Source organism: Pelophylax lessonae, assembly GCF_965119305.1.
Source record: "Pelophylax lessonae genome assembly, chromosome: 1".
NCBI classification, from domain to species: Eukaryota; Metazoa; Chordata; class Amphibia; order Anura; family Ranidae; genus Pelophylax; species Pelophylax lessonae.
In genome coordinates, this window is record NC_138768.1 from 866,383,426 (window position 1) to 866,407,366 (window position 23,941).

General features: G+C 44.7%; 1 protein-coding gene across 3 annotated transcripts in view; it reads right to left on the reverse strand.

The window, feature by feature from the left end:
• CNTFR (ciliary neurotrophic factor receptor) overlaps positions 1-23,941 on the reverse strand; it is a gene marked incomplete at its 3' end in the record, with an annotated part of 840,563 nt that overhangs the window by 101,845 nt on the left and 714,777 nt on the right. For all 3 annotated transcript variants that reach the window (XM_082243029.1, XM_082243027.1, XM_082243028.1), the window contains one exon: positions 4,089-4,252. In XM_082243029.1, the coding sequence (XP_082099155.1) occupies positions 4,089-4,252 (164 nt within the window). The remainder of the gene's footprint in view (positions 1-4,088; positions 4,253-23,941) is intronic.

The following is a 23,941-nucleotide window of genomic DNA, read 5'->3' on the forward strand; positions in this document are numbered from 1 at the left end:
AGTACTCCCTCTGACAATACCCTTATCTGCTTTTCTCTCCAGAAGGACGGCACCATCTATGTTCAGGCATCATTCAGGGTCAAATCTACTTCCTGGACTGAGATATCAGCTCAGAGATGACACATTCAATTAAAACCTGGTGCCTGTGCAGTTCTAGCCTGTGTTCACAAATGCCTGACACAGATTAACCTCACCATGCTACAAAGTTACAGTTTGATCACTGACTGGAAGGGAGACTGAGGAAATGCCTCCTCCTGCCTGAAACAGGCTAATGACATCATCTCAACCTAGGCAAAGTCGCTGAGTTGGAGCACAGGGATGTTTTTTTTTTTTAATGATAAAAGGCGGAGCTTGTCTGAAAAATAATACCATATATATATATATTATAAAAATATACTACATTTTAGGAATTCGTTTATATAAAATTCTAAAGCTCCTGAGATGTCCACTTAAATAAGCAAACTGAGGAAAATTGTCAAACCTTAAAATAATTCTAGCAATAGTGAAATGTCATACTAGGTTTAAAAGAAAAAACACTCCTCTGAGGGGCCACCTTTTTAAAACCACTCCCCTGAGGAGAAAAGGCTAATGCAATCAAACTGATAATATGGGCAGAGAAAGTTGGTGTTCTTGCAAATGTAATCTCTACAGAATGAAATATGTATGAAGCTAGTAAAATCTACAATCAGCTGTAGTATAGTAATAATAGTAATAAATATAATAATTATAGCAATAATATTAACAATGATACTACTACTGCTAATAATAATAATAAATAATGATACCAATAATAATTAATGATACTAATAATATTGATAGTAGTAATGATAATAATAATATCCTGCAATCAGCCGTGACATCATTATATAATAATAGTAATAAATATAATAATAGCAATAATATTAATAATGATACTACTACTAATAATAATATTAAATAATGATAATAATAATTTTGAATGATACTAATAATATTGATAGTAGTAATAATAATAATAATAATATCCTGTATCTAAATTATTTAAAGCCTTCAAGGCCAGGGTGTATACAATTTTTTTTTAATACAGCAAACGCCGTCAATTGATTTTAAGAATGCGAGTACAGAATCCAAAAGCACAGATGTCCACTTTACCAAACTTAGAAAAACCATCAAACCTTAAAATAATTCTATCAACAATGAAATAGCATACTAGATAAGAAAAAAAAAAAAAAAACACCTCAGAGGAGGCATTTTCTTAAACCACTCCCCTGAGGAGAAAAGGCCGATGCAATCAAACTGATAATATGGGCAGAGAAAGTTGGTGTTCTTGCAAATTTAATCTCTACAGAATGAAGTATGTATGAAGCTACTAAAATCTACAGCTGTGACAAAATTATATAATAATAGTAATAAATATAATAATAATAATAGCAATAATATTAAAAATGATACTACTAATAATAATATTAAATATTGATACTAATAATATTTAATAATACTAATAATATTGATAGTAGTAATAATAATAATAATAATAATAATAATAATAATAATAATAATAATAATATCCTGCATCTAAATTATTTAAAGCCTTCAAAGCCAGGGTGTATGAAATTATTTTTTAATACAGCAAATGCTGTCAATTGATTTTAAAAATGCAAGTACAGAATTACAAAAAATATATTATTATTTGTTGTATAAATTACAACAAAATGATATAATAATTGTACTAATAATAATGATAGTATTAAAACAAATAGCAAATAATAATAATAATAATAACAACAACAACAACAATAATATTCTGCATCTGAATAATTTAAAGCCTTCAAGGCCAGGGTGTATAAAAATATTTTTTTTATACAGAAAATGCCATCAATTGAGTTTAGGAAGGTATGTACAGAATCAACAAACACAGACGTCTACTTAAACTGAGGAAAACCATCAAACCTTAAAATAATTCTATCAATAATGAAAAGGCATGCTAGATTAAAAAAAAAAAAAACTCCCCAGAGGAGCCATCTTCTTAAACCACTCCCCTGAGGAGAAAAGGCCGATGCAATCAAATTGATAATATAGGCTGTGAATGGCTAAACATATTTTTGCTTTCTCAGTAAAGTTGGTGTTCTTGCAAATATAATCTCTACAGAATGAGGTATGTATATAAAGCTAGTAAATTATACAATCAGCTGTGACAAAATGATACAATAATAATGAATATTATTGATATGAATAATAATGATAGCAGTAAAAATAACAGTAATATTAATAACAACAACTATAATAATATTCTGCATCCTAACGATGTAAAGCCTTCAAGGCCACGGCGTACAAAATTATTTTTTAATACAGCAAACCATATCAATTGATTTTATGCGTGTACAGAAGCCAAAAACACAAATGTCCACTTTAACCAACTGAGAAAATCCATCAAACCTTAAAATAATTCTATCAATAAAAAAAGGCATACTGGATTAAAAAAAAAAAAAACTCCCCAGAGAAGCCATCTTCTTAAACCTCTCCCCTGAGGAGAAAAGGCCGATGCAACAAACGAATAATATAGGCTGTGAATGGATAAACATATTTTTGCTTTCTCAGTACAAAGAAAGTTGGTGTTATTGCAAATTTAATCTCTACAGAACAAGGTATGTATGAGGCTAGCAAAATCTACAACTGGCTGTGACAACATTATACCTTGATGATAAAAATGATAATAAAAATATTTATAGTAATAAGGATAATAATAATAATAATAATGCTAATAATAATCATAATAATAATAAAAAGGATAATATGGACAATAATAATGATAGTAATAATAGGAAGAATATTAATTAATAGTAGTAATAATAATTCTAATGATCATGATAATAATAATGCTAATAATAATAATAATAATAATAATAAGGATAATATGGACAATAATAATAATAATAATAATAGTAATTAATAATAATAATAATAATAATAATAATAATAATAATGCTAATAATAATGCTATTAATAATAGGAATAATAATAATAATAATTCTAATGATGATAATAATAATAATAACAATAATAAAAAGGATAATATAGATAATATTAATGATAGTAATAATAAGGAAAATAGTAGTAGTAATAAGGATAATAATAATAATAATAATAATAATAATAATAATAAGAAGAAGAAGAAGAAGAAGAAGAAGAATTCTAATGATAATAATGATGATGATAATAATATTAACAATTAAAAAAAGTATAATATGGATAATAATAATAATGATAGTAATAATAATAATAATTATAAGGGAAATATTAATAATAGTAATAATAATTCAAATAATGATGATGATGATGATGATGGTAATAATAATAATAATAATAATAATAATAATAATAATAATAATAATAATAATAATAATAATAATATTATTATTATTATTATTATTATTATTATTATTAAGGATAATATGGATAATAATATTAATGATAGTAATAATAAAGAAAATAATAATAGTAATAAGGATAATAATGATAATAGTAATAATTCTAATAATGATGATGATGATAATAATAATAGTAATAATAATAAAAAAAGGATAATACAGTATGGATAATAATAATAATGATAGCAATAATAATAAGGAAAATAATGAAAATACAATTTATAAAATGATCCTGCATCTAAATGATTTAAACCTTCAGCGCCAAGGTGTAAGAAATTATGATTTTTTTTTATACAGCACATGCCATCGTCAGAATCCAAAAAAACAGAGGAGAAAAGGCAAACATTCTCAAGACCCTTAAGCAGAAAACATCCAATGGCCCAACAAATGTAAACAAGCATTCTGATTTACATTAATCCAAAGGGAAAATATGATTTGTTTATTAAAACTCTATACATACAAAGCCATATTATTCCCATGGTTGATGGAATTTCAAGCATATAAATAAAAATGATAAAATATTATATTGTGGCTAAAATAAAAACATGATTCTGTCTGTATAATCACTTCCAGTAACCCGTCTTTATAAGTAGTGTGGTGTCACTCACACAGGAAGAAGCTCCAACCATTGCTGAAACATTAATAAAAAAACAAAGATGGCGCCATTTTTTCCGTACTTACATGTTGCCATTGGTCCAGGATGAGCGGTCGATACCGCAAGAAGAATTTGAGCGGGAACGACTCCGGGTCTGGCCAACTGGACGGCGTCTGCCATGTGACCTCCAACCGCCGAGGATTTTTAAAAACGGGTTTCGCTACGACGTTCTCTGGTGGATCCGGCTTCACTGTGAATACAAGAAAAGCGAACGTTTTACTAATGTATAGTGGTTTTATAGATTATTATATTCAGGACTAAAAATAAAAGTTCTACTTCTTTTTTTTGACTGATTAAAATAAATGATTGCATGGAAAGAAGTCAGCAAGAGTGGCTCATATTATCACCAAGCTGTTCTTAATTGCTCTCCTGAAAAATGTTGTTACAAGGAGCCTCGTTGTGGGGCTTTGGTGAAACATCAGCAGGGGGTGATGCACCACATGGGGTGATTACAGTGTGCCCAGGCACACCCAGCACACCCCCCCCCCCCCCTGCACACGCCTATGGTTATAAGATCTGATAAATTGTACTATATAGTTATCTTTTACTTCCGAAGGGTAAAGTCAGATTTTTTTTTTGGCGATGGGAATAAAATTGGGAATCTGCTGTAGAAGTCAAAAGCCTGATAAATGTACGCGTTGCACCTTGGAAGGCGGAGAGGACTGCCACAGTGAAATCGTTTCACTTAATCTTGCAGGACCAGCAGTGGGAATTAAATTGAGCTTTAGTGACAATATCTCCGGTCACGGTGAAGATCATTTGGCAGAGCTCACGTTGAGGCGAGGGGCGGTTGCATAGAGGACAATCAGCGTTGGCCAAGGTTAACGGTAGTTTAAGGAGGGACTGACATCTTCTGAATTATCTCCTTCATACACTCAGGGTGACACAAGTTATCATTTAATCTTCCTTCGGAAGTACAGATCTTTTCAGGACCACTCCTTGCCCCCGGGTAGGTGGCCTGGCCAGTGGCTACCTGCTAAGAGTCCATGTTGATTATAAGACATACAAATGGACATACTGGACCTCCTATCAACCGAGCATTGCCAATTTCATGGATCTTGATGAATTTATGTGTTGAGGAACTCAGATGATCCAGGCGTGGTATAGGTGAGTATAAAAAGCAGGACAATTTGCTTAGGGCTCATTCATACCATTGCTATTTCTGATTTGCAATTAATGCGTGTTATTTAGCACATTAGTGTTGGGGTAACACTGAGGGTTAGTGTTAGGGGCTCCAGGAAGAGTTAGTGTTAGGAATACAGGGAGGGTAATGTTAGTGATACAGGGAGGATTAGTGTTAGTAACAGTAACAATGAGGGTTAAGGAGCTTTTCCACTGCATGGAACTGAACGGTTCGGCTCACATTTGTGCCTTTCCACTGCTGGTACTGCATGGTACGGTGTAGGAACGGTTCGGTACGGTACAGCGGTGCTTTTCCACTACATGGAACCGAACGGTACGGCTCGCTTAAACAGTACCACCTCGGTTGTGGTTCCAAGAGGGCCGTACCGATACCATATCCCACAATCCTTTGCATGCAGCCTTGACTGTTTGTCACTAGCCACTGATTGGTCAGAGAATCGTTGTTATCCCACCCACTTACTATTAGTGGAAAAGCAAACCGTACCGAACCGAACCGTTCCAATACGGTACCATGCGGTACCATGCAGTGGAAAACCAAACTGAGCCAAGCAGGGCCAAACAGGGCCGAGTGGAGCCGAGCCGGTACTTGCAGTGGAAAAGTGCCAATAGTGTTAGGGTTACAGGGAGGGTTAGTGTTGATGCTACAGGAAATAATAGTGTGACGGTCACATGGAGGGTTAATGCTGTGGGGGGGGAGTAATTTAAGGTTACAGGGAGGGTTAATGTTAGGGTTTCAGATGGAGATGTTATGGGTTGTAAGGAGGGTTAGTGTTACCAGAAGTGTTAGGATAACAGTGATGGTTAGTGTGTTACTTGAAGGGTTAGTGTCAGGGTTACATGAATGGTCAGTTAGAGTTACAGTGGGGATTAGTGACGAGGTTACACGGAGGGTTAATGTTAGGGTTACAGAAGGATTGGGGTTATAGAAAAGGCTATTATTATTATTATTATTATTATTGGTACAAGGAGGGTTAACATGAGGGGGGGTTGGGGTTTTGCTTTGTGCATCACACGACTTCCAGCAATGAGAGATCTATGTATTCATTCTGCAAGCAAAAGAGGTTCCTTCTGGTCAGGGCTGCTGTTAGAAATTGCGGGGCCCCGTACAGAGTACCTGGCAGGGCCCCCCCAAGAAAATATTAAAGATATATTTAGCTAAAATTACAACAAAATCACTATTATCAGACACAAATATAACATAACTCGCATAATTCCTGCTAAATCTAAAAAAAAAAAAACTATGTTAAATAAAAAAGATAAAATGAGAAAAATATACAGGCTGGGCAGTTGGAGCTCAGTGATCAGAGAGACAGAGAGAGAGAAACAAAGTTACAATTTACAAATAAACTCCTGAGCAGAGATAAGTGCTGGGAGGGGGGCTCACACAAGGGAGGGGGATTAGTGAGGGACGACTCTCTCTTTCTCAACAGAGACAGGGAGAGAGAAACAAAGTTACAATTTACAAATAAACTCCTGAGTAGAGATAACATTAGAGCCAGTGCTGGGAGGGGGGCCCACACAAGGGAGGGGGATTAGTGAGGGACGACTGTCTCTTTCTTAACAGATACAAGCTGATAGCAGGGAGAGGGACAGATCAGATTCAGGTGCTGGAGGAAGATTTCTGTATTTGTTGTCAATCACTAATCCCCCTCTCTGTGTGGGCCCCCGTGTGTGCTCGGGCCCCCTACAAGAGGGCTGGTGGTCCCCCCCTATCAGCGGCCCTGGTCCTGGTAGACAGGTGTGATGCATATTGCAGCCATGTACCCGTCAGCTCTGAACTCAGCCAGTAAATGAAATCAGAAAATGAACCATTGTGACAGGTCCTCTTTAAATCAGAAGAAACAAAGTGTCTTTCAGAAAAGAGAAGAGAACTCGCAGAGCCTCCGAACAACTGGACAGAGGAGACGAGAAGTATGTGAGATGTCCGGCAGGATCTGACTTCCACTCACTTCAGGGACTGGACGCCAGACAGGCAATACTCCCAAAGATTCCAATTAGCCGGCCGCGCTGATCTCCTGCTGCACTCTGCTACGCTGTCAGCCAATCACAACAAACCGCTTTTATTCCCCAGCAGTAGAGTTTGTTTCTTGTGCGTCAGGTGCCAAAAAACTCATTTTTTTTTTTTTTTTTTTGTGATTGGAAAATGGAATCTCGCTGGAAAATGATTACTCCTGGAGCTGGAAACCCTGAAGGCAGCCAGAAAACTTTTAAAGAGACTTACGCGTTTAGCTACCGAACTTATCATCTCTCCTGAACTTGTCCAAACTGTGACTAACTTGACCATCTCATTTTTAAAGAGCACCCGTCACTCTGCTACAGTGCTGATGATGGTTGTGTGAGCTGCACCAATAGTCGGCCCATTCCGATCGCTTCTCGGCCTTTTGGCTAAGATCAAGTGTAGTATCGACTTTAGCCCTTAGGGGTGTCTCTGCTTTACGGCTAGGACGTTGAGAAACATTTGTATCTATCCAAGCCATTTGGTCCTTGTGGGGTACCCTCTGCTCGGCCTTGTAGGATCGTTGATTAAATTCAGCTTCACCTACTCGCTGTTATTGGGTTAGAGGCTTAGCCCCCACAAGGAACGAGATTGCGATCTTCCCTCCTCCCCCCCCCACTCTGCGCTACTACCTTCGGGCAGTAGGCGCACAAGGGCCTTTTTAAAGGCTGCAAAAGAGTGAAGACGCCGAGGAATAAGAAGGAAGCCGCCGAAGTTTTCCTGAAGCGACTACCGACGAACTCCTCCGTCATGGGGAAGAGCACCGGGAAGAAAAAGAATGTCCCCGCCACTTCTGCCAAGACTCCGGGAGAAGTCGCCTCAACCTCCACCCCCACCCCGGCCGCCACAAGCAAGCCGGGCTCAGCAAGGCCAACCAGGTCCGCAGACGGGCTTCCTACCCTGGAACCCTGGATGAGGCAGACAGTGGTGCTGCAACTGAAGGAGGTGGACGGAAGAGTTCCCGACATGACCCCGGAAATCTTCGGCAAGAAGATGATCCTCGAACAGGGGTTCAGCAAGGCGGAGACACTGTCCGTGCAGACCTTCATGAAAGGTATATTCTATATAACTTTTGTGTCTTTACAGGTCTGTAGAAGATACTGGGAGGCGGTGAAGAATTGTGGCCCGGAATCCCCTTTCCGCAACTTCGTTGCGAACACTCCCATTCAACGGGATGAAAGGCGGGTAACGGTGTCCATGAGGAACCCCCATACCCCAGGAAAAGACATCGCCACCTACCTCCAGAGGTTTTGCATCGTGGCCAAAGACCCAGTCCGAATCCTCGATGTCAACGGCTTCTGGACAGGTAAGTGGGCAGTTTCTTGCAGGTTAAGGAGAGAGCCTTCGGGGGATCTCCAACACCTGAAGTCCCACTTCTCTCTGGGAGCCTCCGCAGGACTCCTGTACTACGCAGACATGCCCCATATCTGCCACAGGTGTGGCAAGCATGGCCACGTAAGTATGGAATGTCAGGAACCTTCTTGCAGGTTCTGTCGGGTTGCAGGCCATGAGACCAAGGATTGCCCGAGGTCCAAGACCTGTAACCTCTGCGGATTGGCGGAGCACGTCTACAGAGACTGCCCCCAGAGATCCCGGTCCTACGCTGGAGCCCTGCTCAAGGGCAGAGCCCCAGACAGCGCTGGGAAAAAGAAGCCAGGGGAAAAGACTGCGAAGGAACCTCGGAAAGCCACTGGTGAGTCCCCCCCTCCCCAGGCCCCTACCACCTCCTCCGACCCATCCCTCCCCAACCCCCCTGAGTCGGAGGTGACCTCACCTGCCCCTGCCCCTCCCCCCTCCCAGCCCCCCCCCGCCCTGTCCTCCATGGAGGACTTCCCCACCCTGCCCACCGCCCCCCCCACCCCACCCCCCACCAGCAAAGGCCGAAAACGGAACCTAGACAGCCCGACAACTGAAGAACCCACCAAGCGGCCCACCGTGGCCCAGCAAGATGACATCGCTGGACTGGACCCAGTGGTGGAGGACCTCGAGGACCTTGAGTCTGCGGGGGAAGATGAAGGAGAAATGCAGGAAGGTAAGGATCTGGCTCCCCCAGAGACTGACCTCACCCAGGACCTGATGGACAGCATCCTCGAGGAGAACGGCCTGAACCAGGACACTGGACAGGCACAAGAGGCAGTGGAAGAACCACCCCCCCCTCAGGGGAGGTAAGTTCAGCCCACCTGCTAACTAGCCCCTTCATCTCCTTTACATGATGGCAGAGATCTCTATCTTTTCCATTAATGTTAGGAGCATCAAGGATGCGTCTAGAAGACAGGTGGCGCTGACATTTCTTTCCACACAGCAGAGTGATGTCTACATGCTTCAGGAGTGTGCCCTACCCTTCTCGAGGAGGTACACTCATCTGTCCTCCCAGTGGACCCATGGTCCCTCCTACTGGTCCGGGGGTGTCGATTGTAAGTCTGCAGGGGTAGCCATTCTTGTCAGGGGTGGTCGTTTCACGGTTGACTCCGTCCAGGAGCTCGTCTGTGGCCGTCTTTTGGTCGTAGACGGCTCGTGGGCGGGAGAGCCAGTTAGGCTCATCAACGTGTACGCCTCCCCAGATAAGAATGAGCGACTGGAGCTTTTCCAGACCCTGCGGACCCAACTCGTCACCACCAGGGCAGTAGTAATCGGCGGTGATTTTAACTGTCCGATTGAGGAGGATGGGCGCAGCTCCAGCATGTACGCAAAGCTCGACACCACGTCTAGGCTGCTCAAGGAGATGATCGCGGAGGCTTCCTTGAAGGACGCCGTGGGATCCATAGGGAAAGGTTCCGTGAACTATTCGTGGTGCCGTCCTGATGGATCCGTGCGTTCTAGGATAGACTTCGTGCTCACCTCCAAGACAGTCAGACATCGCGGGTTCTCCATGGTCCCCTGCTTTTTCTCTGACCACAGGGCCATTCACTTTCGGGGTGACCTGGGCGAGGGCTTTGCCCCCGGTCCGGGCTCCTGGAAGCTGAATGGTACCCTGCTGGAAAATGAGGAACTGCTGGAGGAACTCAGGGAGGCCTACATTACCTGGAAGGAGGACAAGAGGTTCTTCAGAAAGGTAAGTGACTACTGGGAGTTTGTGAAAGTCAAGCTACGCAGCTTCTTTCAGGCAAGGGGACGCCAGCAAGTGTGTGCCAGGAAGAGGGAACTCAGGAGACTGCAACGTCAGATGCAGTCCCTGCAGGACCTTCACCACTGCGGCTGGGACGTTAGGCAGGACCTGGAGGACACCAAGAAGAGCCTGAAAGGACACTTCGAGGAAGAATCCAGGCACCTCGTCTTCCGTTCCAAGGTGGAGAATCTTGAGAAAGGTGAGAAATGTAACTCTTTCTTTTTCAGGAAACTCCACTCAGGACACACTCCCTTGTCTGAGCTGCGGGACGAGACCGGAACACTCCAGAAGGGGAAGGAGGCTGTGATGCAAGTTGTCAGCGACTACTACACCAACCTCTACTCCCCGAAAGAAACAGATACGGCTGAGGCCGACAGGTTCTTGTCAGGTATCACTAACCAAATTGATCCTGCAGGTATGTCGGCAATCAACGCCCCCTTGGCGCTGGAGGAACTGCACTCTGCCGTCAGATCCTTTAGGCAAGGCAGGACCCCGGGCTGCGACGGTCTCCCAGCGGAGCTCTATGTAGCGCTGTGGGATCTCGTTGGCCCGGACCTGCTCGAGCTGTACGAGGAGATGGTGGTGGAGGGCACAATGCCTCCGTCGCTGAGGGAGGGGATGATCACGATTTTGTATAAGCAGAAGGGGGAGAGATGGGATCTGAAAAACTGGCGTCCCATCTCTCTCTTGAACGTGGACTACAAAATCCTCGCCAAGGTTTTGGCCAACAGGCTGAAATCTGTCATCGGACAGATCATCCACCCGGATCAGACTTGTGGCATTCCTGGCCGCAGGATTGCGGACAGCCTTGCGCTTGTCCGGGACACGGTCCAGTACATTCGAGGCCGCCGTGTGCACGCGGCCCTGGTCAGTCTTGACCAGGAAAAGGCCTTTGACCGTGTCTCCCATGAGTTTATGTGCAGAGCTCTGCGCAGGTTTGGTCTTGGGGACATGTTTTGTTCGTATGTGAATGTGATGTACAATGACATTTGTAGTACGGTGTTGGTGAATGGCTGGAAAACTGACCCTTTCCCTGTTCTCTCTGGGGTCAGACAAGGCTGCCCTCTCTCACCTCTGCTTTTTGTTTGCTGTATAGAGCTCTTTGCCGAATGCATCCGACAGAACCCAGAGATCAGAGGGATCACCGCACCGGGACCGGACAGAAGGGTTGTCAAGTGCTCACTCTACATGGACGACGTAACGGTGTTCTGTGCTGACCAGCGCTCCATCGACTCGCTCGTCCAGACCTGTGAGGACTTCGGCAAAGCTTCAGGGGCAAAAGTCAACTGTGGGAAGTCAGAGATCATGCTCTTCGGAAAGTGGTTCCTGCCTTCTTCTGCATCCATCCCTTTCAGCGTCAAGGCGGACTTCATCAAAATTCTTGGAGTTTGGTTTGGAGCTGAGGGCGCAGCCCTGAAGTCTTGGGAGGAGAGACTGTCCAAGATGAGACAAAAGTTTGGACTATGGAGCCTCAGAGAACTCACCATCGAAGGGAAAACACTGGTACTCCGCAGCGAGATCCTCCCTGTGTTGCAGTACCTCGCCCAGGCCTGGCCCCCCCGGGTCAACACCTGCAAGGCCATCACCAGGGCAGTGTTCCACTTCATCTGGGGCTCCAAGATGGACAGAGTGAAGCGAGCAGTCATGTTCAAGGAACCCCTCAAGGGCGGTAAGGGCGTGCCCGACATCGCAACGTTACTGGGGGTGTTCTTTGCCTGCAACTGCATCCGCAGAACTTTGATTGACAGAACTTCGGACTCTGGAGGCAACTCCATGTCCCGTTTTTTCCTCCTGCCTCTCTGGAGGTCCCTTGGATGGGACAAATGGGACAGCTCCATCCCCTACAACTGGGACACTCCTTGGTACTACTTGGACACTTTCAAGTTCATCAAGGAGCTGGGGCTGCATGGAGTTAAGCCCGACTTGTGGAAGCCAAAAACTATCTACAAGTTGATCAGAGCATCGGACATTGCTGAGACTGTTCCAGGCCTCCCTTCAGCCACTTGCAAAGTGGTCTGGAGGAATGTTTCTTCAAAGGGACTCACCAACAGGCATAAAGATCTGGCGTGGATGGCTGTCCAGGGGGGTTTGCCACTCAGGACATTTATGCATGCCAGAAACTTGTGCAGATACAGGCACTGCCCCTTTTGTATCATCCATGAGGAAACGTCATTTCACGTTTTCTGGGAGTGCTCATTTGCACAGAGCCTGTTGAGGGCCTTGGAACCTGAACTGAGAGACTTTGTCCCACAGACTGCCATCACACATTTCGCTGTGCTGAATGGACTTTTTCATGGGACTTTTTCCCAAGAGGACATTGACAACGCCTGGCGGGTGTTGTGCTGCTTTAAGGACGCTTTATGGTGCGCCAGAAAGCGCCTTATCCACCAGAGGGAGAGGATGTCCATTGAGGACTGTCGCAGACTGATCCACAGTCTGCTCAGAGACTATAACCTGATGGATCTCATGGAGGAAGAGGAGGTCTGAAGATTTCCCCTTCCCCCACTCTCCCTTGTGTGTCTTTGTCCATTCAATAAAGCTTCGGGCCTGTGATTTCATTCCCCCTCCCCCTACCCCCACTCTCCCAACCCCCATCACACCTGTTGCTTTTTTGAAATGTTTTAGTATTGATACAGTTTGAGTAACGCAACGTATAGACACTGTTATTTAGTTTCATGCTTCAGGGGTATTGCGGCGTCATGCATGATGTGATGGCACGGGGTACCCTTACTCCGCACACCACATCAGGCATCATACCGCAGAATGAATGTATGTGATTGAATGTATTTATTAGTATGACCGGAAATGTATTGTAATGTAGTGTATTTATGCGCTGCGTCGCAGTACAGGGGAGAATGTACCCCGACAAAAGTATTGTTTTTTGTATATCTTTTATGCAAATAAAGATTACATTTTCAACAAAAAAAAAATAGTCGGCCCATTCCGACATTATCCATTTCCATACAAGTGCCGGGGTCTTCACATACATTGTGGTGACTGGGGATGAGCTTAAGGTTTTAATCACTTAAGCCCCGGAAGATTTTACCCCCTTCATGACCAGGGCCTATTTTGCGATTCGGCACTGCGTGACTTTAACGGACAATTGCACGGTCGTGCGACGCTGTACCTAAACGAATTTCACATCCTTTTTTCCCACAAACAGAGCTTTCTTTTGGTGGTATTTGATCACCTGTGCGATTTTTTGATCATGCGCTATAAACAAAAAAGAGTGACAATTTTGCAAAAATAACAATATTTTTCACATTTTTTTATATGAAATTCCCCAAAAAAATGTAAAAATCAAAATTTTTTAACATTTTAGGGCAATTTGTTTTCTGCTACATGTTTGGTAAAAAAAAAAATCGCAAAAAGCGTATTTTGATTGGTTTGCGCAAAAGTTATTGCGTTTACTAACAAAGGGAAAGATTTTTGTCATTTTTATTGTTTTTTTTTTTAACGCGTAATGGCGGCGATCTGCGATTTTTTTTGCGGTACTGCAACATTGCGGTGGACAGATCGGACCCTTGACTGACATTTTTGACACTTTTGGGGTTACCAGTGACATTACTACAGTAATCAGTGCTATACATATGCACTGTTACTGTAAAATGACACTGGCAGTGAAGGGGTTAACTTTTTTTGAGAGGGAGGGGTTATGTGTGTCCCTAGGGGCGTGATTCTAACTGTGATTGGCTGTGGCTTGAGGTGTATGAACAGGGATCAACGGTCCTACATAGTAGAACCGTATGATCACCATTCATACACAGGGGAGAATGACAGGCGGCTTGTTTACATTAGCCGCCTGCCTTTCTGCCGCTCTAACGGACGATCGCGAGTGACCGGCGGACATCGGGTCCGCCGGTCACACGCGCGGGGGGGTTCGTGACCGCGTGGGAGCGCGCCTCCGGCGGCGCGCGCTTGCTCCCTAGACCCTCACAGGCTAGCGACGTAGCCCTACGCCGCTCTGCCTGTGAGGGGCTGACTGCCGACGTAAATAGTCATGCGGCAGTCGGCAAGTGGTTAAGGAGGACCCAACACAAAAAAAAAGAAAAACAAAGTGAGGTTTCCCCCAAAAAATCCAGACAGGACCCATATCTGAGCATGCCAGGAAATTATGGGGGGGGGGGGGGGGGCAAGCGAGGACCTCTTCCCCTAAACCATACCAGGCCACAGGCCACATACCCTCAATGTGAGGGGTACCTTACCATGGGAGACCACCCTGGCAAATCACCTTTGTCTACATCAGAGGTCTTCAAACTATGGCCCTCCAGTTGTTCAGGAACTACAATTTCCATCATGCCTAGTCATGTCTGTGAATGTCAGAGTTCTACAATGCCTCGTGGGATGTGTAGTTCCGCAACAGCTGGAGGGCCATAGTTTGAGGATCACTGGTCTACATCATAGGTGTCCAACCTTTTGGCTTCTCTGGGCCACATTGAGTGTAGAGAAATTTTCTCGGGCCGCATATAAAATATATACTATAGTTAAGGTATATAAGTAATAAAATGACGCCACGCCCTTCCCGCGCTGCTGCCCCCCCCCCCCAGCACTAATTTAACAAAACTAGTGGATGATCCCCTCCGAGGCAGCCTCTGCTTACAGTTAGTTGGAAGCCGCTGTGGCCGTGCCCCCGACTCAACTTCCTTCCTCATCCAGCAAAAAAAATAAAAATTGTCAGGAGGCAGCGGGCCGCATTGCCTGCGGTTTAGGGCCACAGGTTGGACATGTCTGATCTACATATTGATGGGGACAAGGGCCTCTTCCCCACAACCCTGGCCAGGTGGTTGTGGGGGTCTGAGGGTTTATTGGAATCTGGAACAATATGAAAGGGGGGGGGGGCAGATACCAGCACCCCCTGAATGCAAAGTGTAAATAAAGACAAACAAAGTTATAAAAAAAAAAGTACATCCACCTGTAGGATCGATACCTGTACTGTATCTGTACTGGGAGAGATGCAGGGGCTTCCATTTAGACTTCCACTTGGAAAGACTAAATGTCTCTTTTTCCCTCAAGGGTTTTAAACAGAACTCCACTTACAAAGTATTAAAAAAAAAAACTGATAGCAAAGTTACATATTTTGCTGCAATACTCACATTCAATCCAGAGTTGCCTCTTGCAGCAATTCCCCCTCACTACTAGACATTGCCAGGTGTAAATGACAGAACTGATAGTAAGTTCAAGCTGACTACTTGGTGTCATTAATAAAATACAAGTTTTTATTGGCTACAAGATAAAACACAATTGTAAGAGTCTAACGCATTTTGGTTATAGCAGCTTTCCTCAGGAAGGCTGCTATAGACGAAACGCGTTAGTTTGTCACAGTTGTGTTGTACCACATTGCCAAGAAAGACTTGCATTTTAGTAATGACACAAAGTAGCCGGCTTGAACTTACTATCAGTTCTAACATTTTAGTGTGGAGGCACTTTAGCCAGAGTTCCGGTTCCTGGACACAAGAAGCTGTACTTGGGGTTGAGCGCGGGTATTGTTAGTCTCTTCAGAGACTTGAATGACAGCCAGCGACAAGTAACCCGCATGTCAGTCCTGCTCTGCCTCTTTTGCACGCAACCACGCACATGTCTTACTGCTGACTGCCTGCTCCCACCTGCTGTCTGGGCTGTCCCAGTAGCATCCAATCAGAGCCCTGTTCTCTCTTGGAAACAGTCAATGTCACGTCCAATCAGAGTGGCTTCTTTCCTCTGACTGTTTTATTTAAAATCAGTGCAGCTTTTGCATGCTAGATGCTGAACCCCAGGTACACCTTCCTGCTATCCAGCCTGTACCTGCATCCTCCATTGATTCCTATTCACCATTTTCTGGTTAGTTCCTGGTTATCTGCTGCAACTTCTTTTCCAGTATATCCCTTACAGTATAGCTAGAGGGTCCAAATGGCCATAGTTGGCCTTCTGACACCACCACCCCTGGGCCCAGGCGGTCAAAGACCTTTCCCCTAGGGAAGGGTTCTCCAAACTTTTTAAACAAAGGGCCAGTTTACTGTCCTTTAGACTTAGGAGAGCTGTATGGGCTCAGTGGGAATAGGCAATTTATCCAGCTTGGTGGTCAGTGGGAGTAAAAAAATTACATAGTGCCTGTGGTCAGTAGGAGGACGAATAGTGCCCCATCATTGGTATCAGTGGGAGGAATAGTGCCCCATCATTGGTATCAGTGGGAGGAATAGTGCCCCATCATTGGTGTCAGTGGAAAGAACAGTGCCCCATCATTGGTATCAGTGGGAGGAATAGTGCCCCATCATTGGTGTCAGTGGAAGGAATAGTGCCCTATCATTGGTGTCAGTGGGAGGAATAGTGCCCCATCATTGGTATCAGTGGAAGGAATAGTGCCCCATCATTGGTATCAGTGTGAGGAATAGTGCCCCATCATTGGTGTCAGTGGGAGGAATAGTGCCCCATCATTGGTGTCAGTGGGTGGAATAGTGCCCCATCATTGGTATCAGTGGGAGGAATAGTGCCCCATCATTGGTATCAGTGGAAGGAATTGTGTCCCATCATTGGTATCAGTGGAAGGAATAGTGTCCCATCATTGGTATCAGTGGAAGGAATAGTGCCCCATCATTGGTATCAGTGGAAGGAATAGTGCCCCATCATTGGTATCAGTGGGAGGAATAGTGCCCCATCATTGGTATCAGTGGGAGGAATAGTGCCCCATCATTGGTATCAGTGAGAGGAATAGTGCCCCATCATTGGTATCAGTGGAAGGAATAGTGCCCCATCATTGGTATCAGTGGGAGGAATAGTGCCCCATCATTGGTATCAGTGGAAGGAATAGTGCCCCATCATTGGTATCAGTGGAAGGAATAGTGCCCCATCATTGGTATCAGTGGGAGGAATAGTGCCCCATCATTGGTATCAGTGGGAGGAATAGTGCCCCATCATTGGTATCAGTGAGAGGAATAGTGCCCCATCATTGGTGTCAGTGGGAGGAATAATGCCCCATCATTGGTATCAGTGGGGGGAATAATGCCCATCATTGGTGTCAGTGGGAGGAATAGTGCCCCATCATTGGTATCAGTGGGGGGAATAATGCCCATCATTGGTATCAGTGGAAGGAATAGTGCCCCATCGTTGGTGTCAGTGGGAGGAATAGTGTCCCATTGTTGGTGTCAGTGGGAGGAATAGTGTCCCATTGTTGGTGTCAGTGGGAGGAATAGTGTCCCATTGTTGGTGTCAGTGGGAGAAATGGAGCCCCATAATTGGTATCAGTGGGGGGGGGGGGGAATAATGCCCATCATTGGTGTCAGTGGGAGGAATAATGCCCCATCATTGGTATCAGTGGGGGGAATAATGCCCATCATTGGTGTCAGTGGGAGGAATAGTGCCCCATCATTGGTATCAGTGGGGGGAATAATGCCCATCATTGGTATCAGTGGAAGGAATAGTGCCCCATCGTTGGTGTCAGTGGGAGGAATAGTGTCCCATTGTTGGTGTCAGTGGGAGGAATAGTGTCCCATTGTTGGTGTCAGTGGGAGGAATAGTGTCCCATTGTTGGTGTCAGTGGGAGAAATGGAGCCCCATCATTGGTATCAGTGGGGGGGGGGGATAATGCCCATCATTGGTGTCAGTGGGAGGAATAGTGCCCCATCATTGGTGTCAGTGGGAGGAATAGTGTCCCTTCATTGGTGTCAGTGGGAGGAATAGTGTCCCATCATTGGTGTCAGTGGGAGGAATAGTGCCCCATTGTTGGTGTCAGTGGGAGGAATAGTGTCCCATCATTGGTGTCAGTGGGAGGAATAGTTCCCCTATCATTGGTGTCAGTGGGAGGAATAGTGTCCCATCATTGGTGTCAGTGGGAGGAATAGTACCCCATTGTTGGTGTCAGTAGGAGACATAGAGGTTGAGTTACTAAAGGCAAATAGACTACGCACTTTTCAAAGTGCAGTTGCACCAGAGCTTAATAATTGAGGAAGAGCTCTGCTGACTTCCATTATCAAATCATTTGTAAGCAAAAATCTTTTTTTTTTCCTTGAATGTGATTGGGTACTCATGGCAAAGTGCAGCTTTACCTCATTTACTAAGCTTTGGAGCAACTACACTTGCAGAGTGCGAGTGCACTTTGTAAAGTGCCTAGTCTATTTGCCTTCAGTAAATCAACCCCATAGTGCTCCATGGTTGGTGTTAGTGGAAATAATAGTGCCTCATCGTTGGTATCAGTGGAAAAAAAAAGTACCCCACTGTCAGTAGGAGGAATGGAGCCTCATTGTTGGTGTCATTGGGAAAAGTAGTGCCCCATCTTTAGAGTCAGTGGGGAGAATAGTGCCCCATTGTTGGTGTCAGTAGGAGAAATAGTGCCCCATGGTTGGTATAAGAAGAAGAAATGGTGTCCCATCATTGGTGTCAGTGGAAAGAATAGTACCCTACCATTGTTATTAAGAGGAGGAATGGTGCCTCATTGTTGGTGTCATTGGGAAAAGTAGTGCTCCATCTTTGGTGTCAGTGGGAGGAATGGTGCCCTATTGTTGGTGTCAGTAGGAGAAATAGTGCCCCATGGTTAGTGTAAGTAGAAGAAATGGTGCCTCATCGTTGGTGTCAGTGGAAAGAATAGTACCCTACCATTGTTTTCAATGGGAGGAATGGTGCCTCATTGTTGGTGTCATTGGGAAAAGTAGTGCCCCATCTTTGGTGTAAGTGGGAGGAATGGTGTCCCATTGTTGGTGTCAGTAGGAAAAAATGGGTCCCATGGTTGGTGTAAGTGGAAGAAATGGTGCCTCATCATTGGTTTCAGTGGAAAGAATAGTCCCACCATTGTCAGTGGGAGGAAGGGTTCTTCACTGTTGGTGTCATTGGGAGGAATAGTGCTTCTCACCAGTGAAAGGAACAGAGCCCCAAGGACCGGACAGAGGTAAGTAAAGGGCCGAACCCAACCAGCGGTTTTGAAGACCACTGCCCTAGGGCACCATTTTCACTCCAGCCTGAGTTCAGAGTGCTACTGCCCTCTACAGGATCCATATGGCATTACACCTATGCCACTCAGTGTAGGGGTAAGGTCAGAGAATTAATATGACGTCATTAAACTGGACAGATGAGCCTTGGAAAAATGGTATGTATTATTTTATTTTTTCAACAAAAGTGCAGTGGGGGCCTCAAGGGAGAGGGAAGGGTGGTGGTGTGTGTGTGTGTGGTGTGTATGTGGAGGGGGGGGGGGGGGGGTATGGGATTTTTAATCCAGAGTTCTTCTGTGAAGTGAGCATAGCAGGATCCTTATAACGCGCTCCGTCAGCTGAATCAGACATTCCCTATCTGTCTCTGAAACCTGCAGCCTAAACAGCGCTTTTACTGATATGCAGATTTTGACTTTCTGTTAAAAGTCACCAGCTAAGCCCCCCACCTCTATTCCCTCCATCTGGTCCCTGACCTAAGCAGAGAGCAGTGACGCATGACGGGAAGGGCAGAGGAGACCTTGACGTTCAGGCTGTGATTGACAGCCCCATTTAAACCTTCTCTGTGCTGTACAGGAATAATGGAATCTCTAAGGATGGGTTAGCAGGGATTTTGCTCGCCAACTATGCACTGCGGAGTTGTTTATAAGCTGAAAGGCATAGTTCACTTTCTTAAAAAATTGTATAAATGCCCTCTTTAATAAAAAAAAAAAAAAAAAAAACAACTCAATTTATTATTTTTTTGCATTGAAGCCTGCAGAGCATGGGTTGGTGTGTGGGTTCAATTTACAGGCTCCTGCATTGTGTACCCCAGGCTAGCCATGGTGGCTAATAGGGTGGTAAGGATGGTCTTCCTGTATGGGGTCCAAAGCACCAGGGGCGTAACTACAGGGGTTGCAGGGGTTGCAATTGCAACCGGGCCCCATGCTCCAGGGGGCCTGTGTGGCTTCCCTGTACACCTGGATAGGAGGGGCGGTGGGGGCAGCATGTAGAGCAATCACTGTTTTTGTGATTGGTTCCTCTGTATGCTGCCCCCGCCACTCCTCCTTTCCAGTTCACTTGTGTTCTGCTGTCTCTGGGCCCCTGTGTGCTCCCCTGGTTCCCCCCACCACTGTGCTGCCCCCCCCCCCCTCACCCCACTGTGCTCCCTTCCCTCTCCTGTTGGCTGCTGCAGGGGATGTGTCTCAATAGAGAACCAGGAAGGGGTCGGTAAATATGTAATTTACCAGCTCCTTCCTTTTCTGAATGGACAGAGTCATAGTCAGTGACATTGTTAAAAAAATAAAATAAAATGATAAAAAATAATACAATTAAAATACCAAAAAATAAAAACTACTGACACCAGTGGGTGAACTTCCAGGATTGCAAAGGTCACACTTGCGATCGGGCCCTGGCATTCCACCACCATGGGGAGGACCCAAGATGGCAGGAAGGGGGCCCACTGCAGAACTTGTGAAAGGACCCCGCAGCAGGACCATAATAAAGAGCCCCGCAACGAGAGTAAAGGGCCCCAGGATCAGTGGGAAGAGCCCCAGGCTTGAAGGGAAGGGCCCTTCATGGTTTCTTGCACTGGGGCCCTGAAGGTTCTAGCTACGCCTCTGCAAAGCACTATTAGTTCAGCAGAGAGACCAGGTAGAGAGGGGACAATTTAAATACCTTTGGGGGGCATGGGCAGTAATTCCAGAGGCCATGGCTCCCACCGATTAAAGAAAAGGTCCCTGGACCCAACAGGTGAGCAACAGGAGCCAGGGACAGGGGACTATTTACTAATTTTGAGGAGCATCAGAGTCCGAATAGCCAAAGTTTGGTCTGAACCTAGATTCAGACTAAACTGTTGACTCATCCCTATCCAAATTAGGAGGACACTTATCATGCAAAGGATATCTGATGCCAGACCAACTTTAGTTATGGGATGGACAAATAGGGGTACGCTCCCGTTAGGACTGGCAGTCCCCATCCACACCGGCCTCGAGGTATAAACCAGCCAGTTCCTCACTAGCTGGGCTCTCATGTGTTTCCCATTAGCAGGGAGGTGCACACTCCATCATCCGCACTTGTCTGCCCACGTTGAGAAATCGCCACATCTGCTTGTTTGTCAACTTTGTTCAATGATAAATATCAGCTCCGCATTCTGTGAAATGTTCTTCACTTCAAAGAGAAGGAGGTGGATTGTCAGCAGAAAATATTCACATTCTTTGCCTCGTATGCAGGACCAGATTTCAAACACAACCCCCCACCCCCCAACTTTACTATGCTCATTTCAACAACCAGTGAAGTACCATTAGAGTGTAAGCTCCTCTGGTGTAGACACTGATGTGACTGGCTCAGTATTCTCTATACAGCACTGCGGTATATGTCAGAGCTATATAAATGTATAATAATAATAGTGTGTGACTGTGGGGGGACACTAGAGTGTAAGCTCCTCTGGTACAGAGACTGATGTGACTGTGGGGGGACACTAGAGTGTAAGCTCCTCTGGTACAGAGACTGATGTGACTGGCTCAGTGTTCTCTGTACAGCACTGCGGTATATGTCAGAGCTATATAAATGTATAATAATAGTGTATGACTATGGGAGGACATTAGAGTGTAAGCTCTTCTGGTACAGAGACTGATGTGACTGGCTCAGTGTTCTCTGTACAGCCCATTAAAATTTATCAGAGCTATATAAATGTATAATAGTGTGTGATCTAAGTGAGAACATTAGAGTGTAAGCTCTTCTGGTGCTGAGACTGATATAATTGGTTCTGATATGTGTATCCCCCCACCAGCCATCGTCCCTCTTTTAGACATGAACAGGTTAAGGCCGTCTCGGTTTCCTGGACATCCAGGCAGCACAACGGACAGTGAAGAGGTAGGATAAACTCCAGATCATCAGTGAGCCTCATCCTTTTACAGCCATCTCCAAATGTTCTGCTTCCCCGTCTTTCCAATTTAATTAATTTTTCTGGCACCCCGCTATCATACGTGCTGCCAGCAGAACCTGAAGCCAACGCAATTACAATTGCAAAGTCGTTCTTAGGAGAAGGTGTCTGACATCATGATGGACTTGGACTTAGGTTGGTTCTCCTCCTCTCCCACTTTGATCCAGCTCTGGGTTTGTCACCAGTGTGTACTTGATCTATTGATCCCTGGCTGCAGCTGCCTTCCTGGAAGTGTCCTGGTTTTGGTGGATTATATCTGGAGATAAGTGGGATTCTAAAAATCTGTTCTTTTAGACCAGTGTATGTGGGAGAAGGACCAGTAAGCTCATAGAGGGGGTGATATTCTGAACACACTAAATGCTGCCCATACTGGTAGCAACGAAGAGTCGATCCATCTAGATTAAATTATTTTGAAGCTTTTTCTTACACAACAAAGATCAATTTGGATGAATTTGCATTTTCTTGAAGAACCTAATTGCTAACCTAATTGCTCCTATTTAAATGAAATGAAATGATTGTTTTGTGCAGCCTCAGTCAACTTTTTTTAACCATGGAGGTGTCGGAGATACAACACGTTTCAGTTTAGCAGATTAACTGCAGTTCACAAATATGACACTAGATGTCGCTAATGCTCAGTGATATGCTATGCATTTCTATGATGTGTTGTAATTTCCTGTACACTGTACTGAACTTGTTGGTTATCTTTTCCTGTCTGTTGTTCTTATTACAATGAGGTGACATCTTTGATTTCTGTGTTAAGTTCCAATAAAGAAGCCAGTTCCTGTTTACTCCACAATGTCTGATCTGAATGGACTCCGTTGCACCCAGTGATCACACTCTGCAACAGGAGGAACCCTTTAAATAATGTTTAGGTCTCAGGAGACTCCTGTTAAATTGATTAAATCTACAGTTTATGGTAAGTTAGTAAATGTAGGATAAGGTGTAGATATTATTTATAAAATAAAAGAATAGGGGATCGTACCATTTCTGACCCATTGAACTCCATATGACAAAATTATGTTTGGAAATAATAATAAAAAGTAACCATTAATGATAATATTGGGCAGAAAGAAGTCATTGAAAATCATTACGTTCCTTTTCTTTGGAGATGAGAAGAGATTTTCCTTTCAATGTTGGTCAGTGGAGATGGAACCCTTTGTACAGAGATGGAGGGTGTAGGTCATCGGGGGGAGGGCCTGTCCTGATGTTGGGGGGAGGTTCTGTGGCCTTTGGTTCATTTGCCTCTCCACATCTGGAGGGGTCTCTCTTCGGAGAAGCCCCTCACCAAGTACCTGGTGGACCAGCTCTGGATGGTCCCTAAGTAGTGGTATCCACCTGGCTTTGGCCTCAGTAAACCATGGTGTACCTTGCCACTTTCAGGAGATTTGCAGCCCAGGAGTTTCAGGGTTAGAGTTCCTTCCTCTTTTAATGATTGGCCATGCTGTACCCTCTTCTGCTGGTCCCTAAGAAGTGGGGTCCACCTGGCTTCAGCCTAGGTAGACCATGACGTACCTTGCCTCTTTCAGGAGATTTGCATCCCGGCAGGTTCAAGGTTAGAGGCCTTTCCTCTTTGGATGATAGGCCATATTGTACCCTCTTCTGCTGGTCTCTAAGGAGTAGTGTCCACCTGGCTTTGGCCTAGGTAGACCATGGTGTACCTTGTCTCTTTCAGGAGCTTTGCACCCCATGAGGCTCAAGGTTAGAGGTCCTTCCTCTTTGGATAATTGGTCATACCATACCCTCTTCTGCTTGTCCCCTGTGGGGTGTTTTCCAACTTGCTTTGGCCTAGGTAGACCATGGTGTACCTAGTCTCTTTCAGG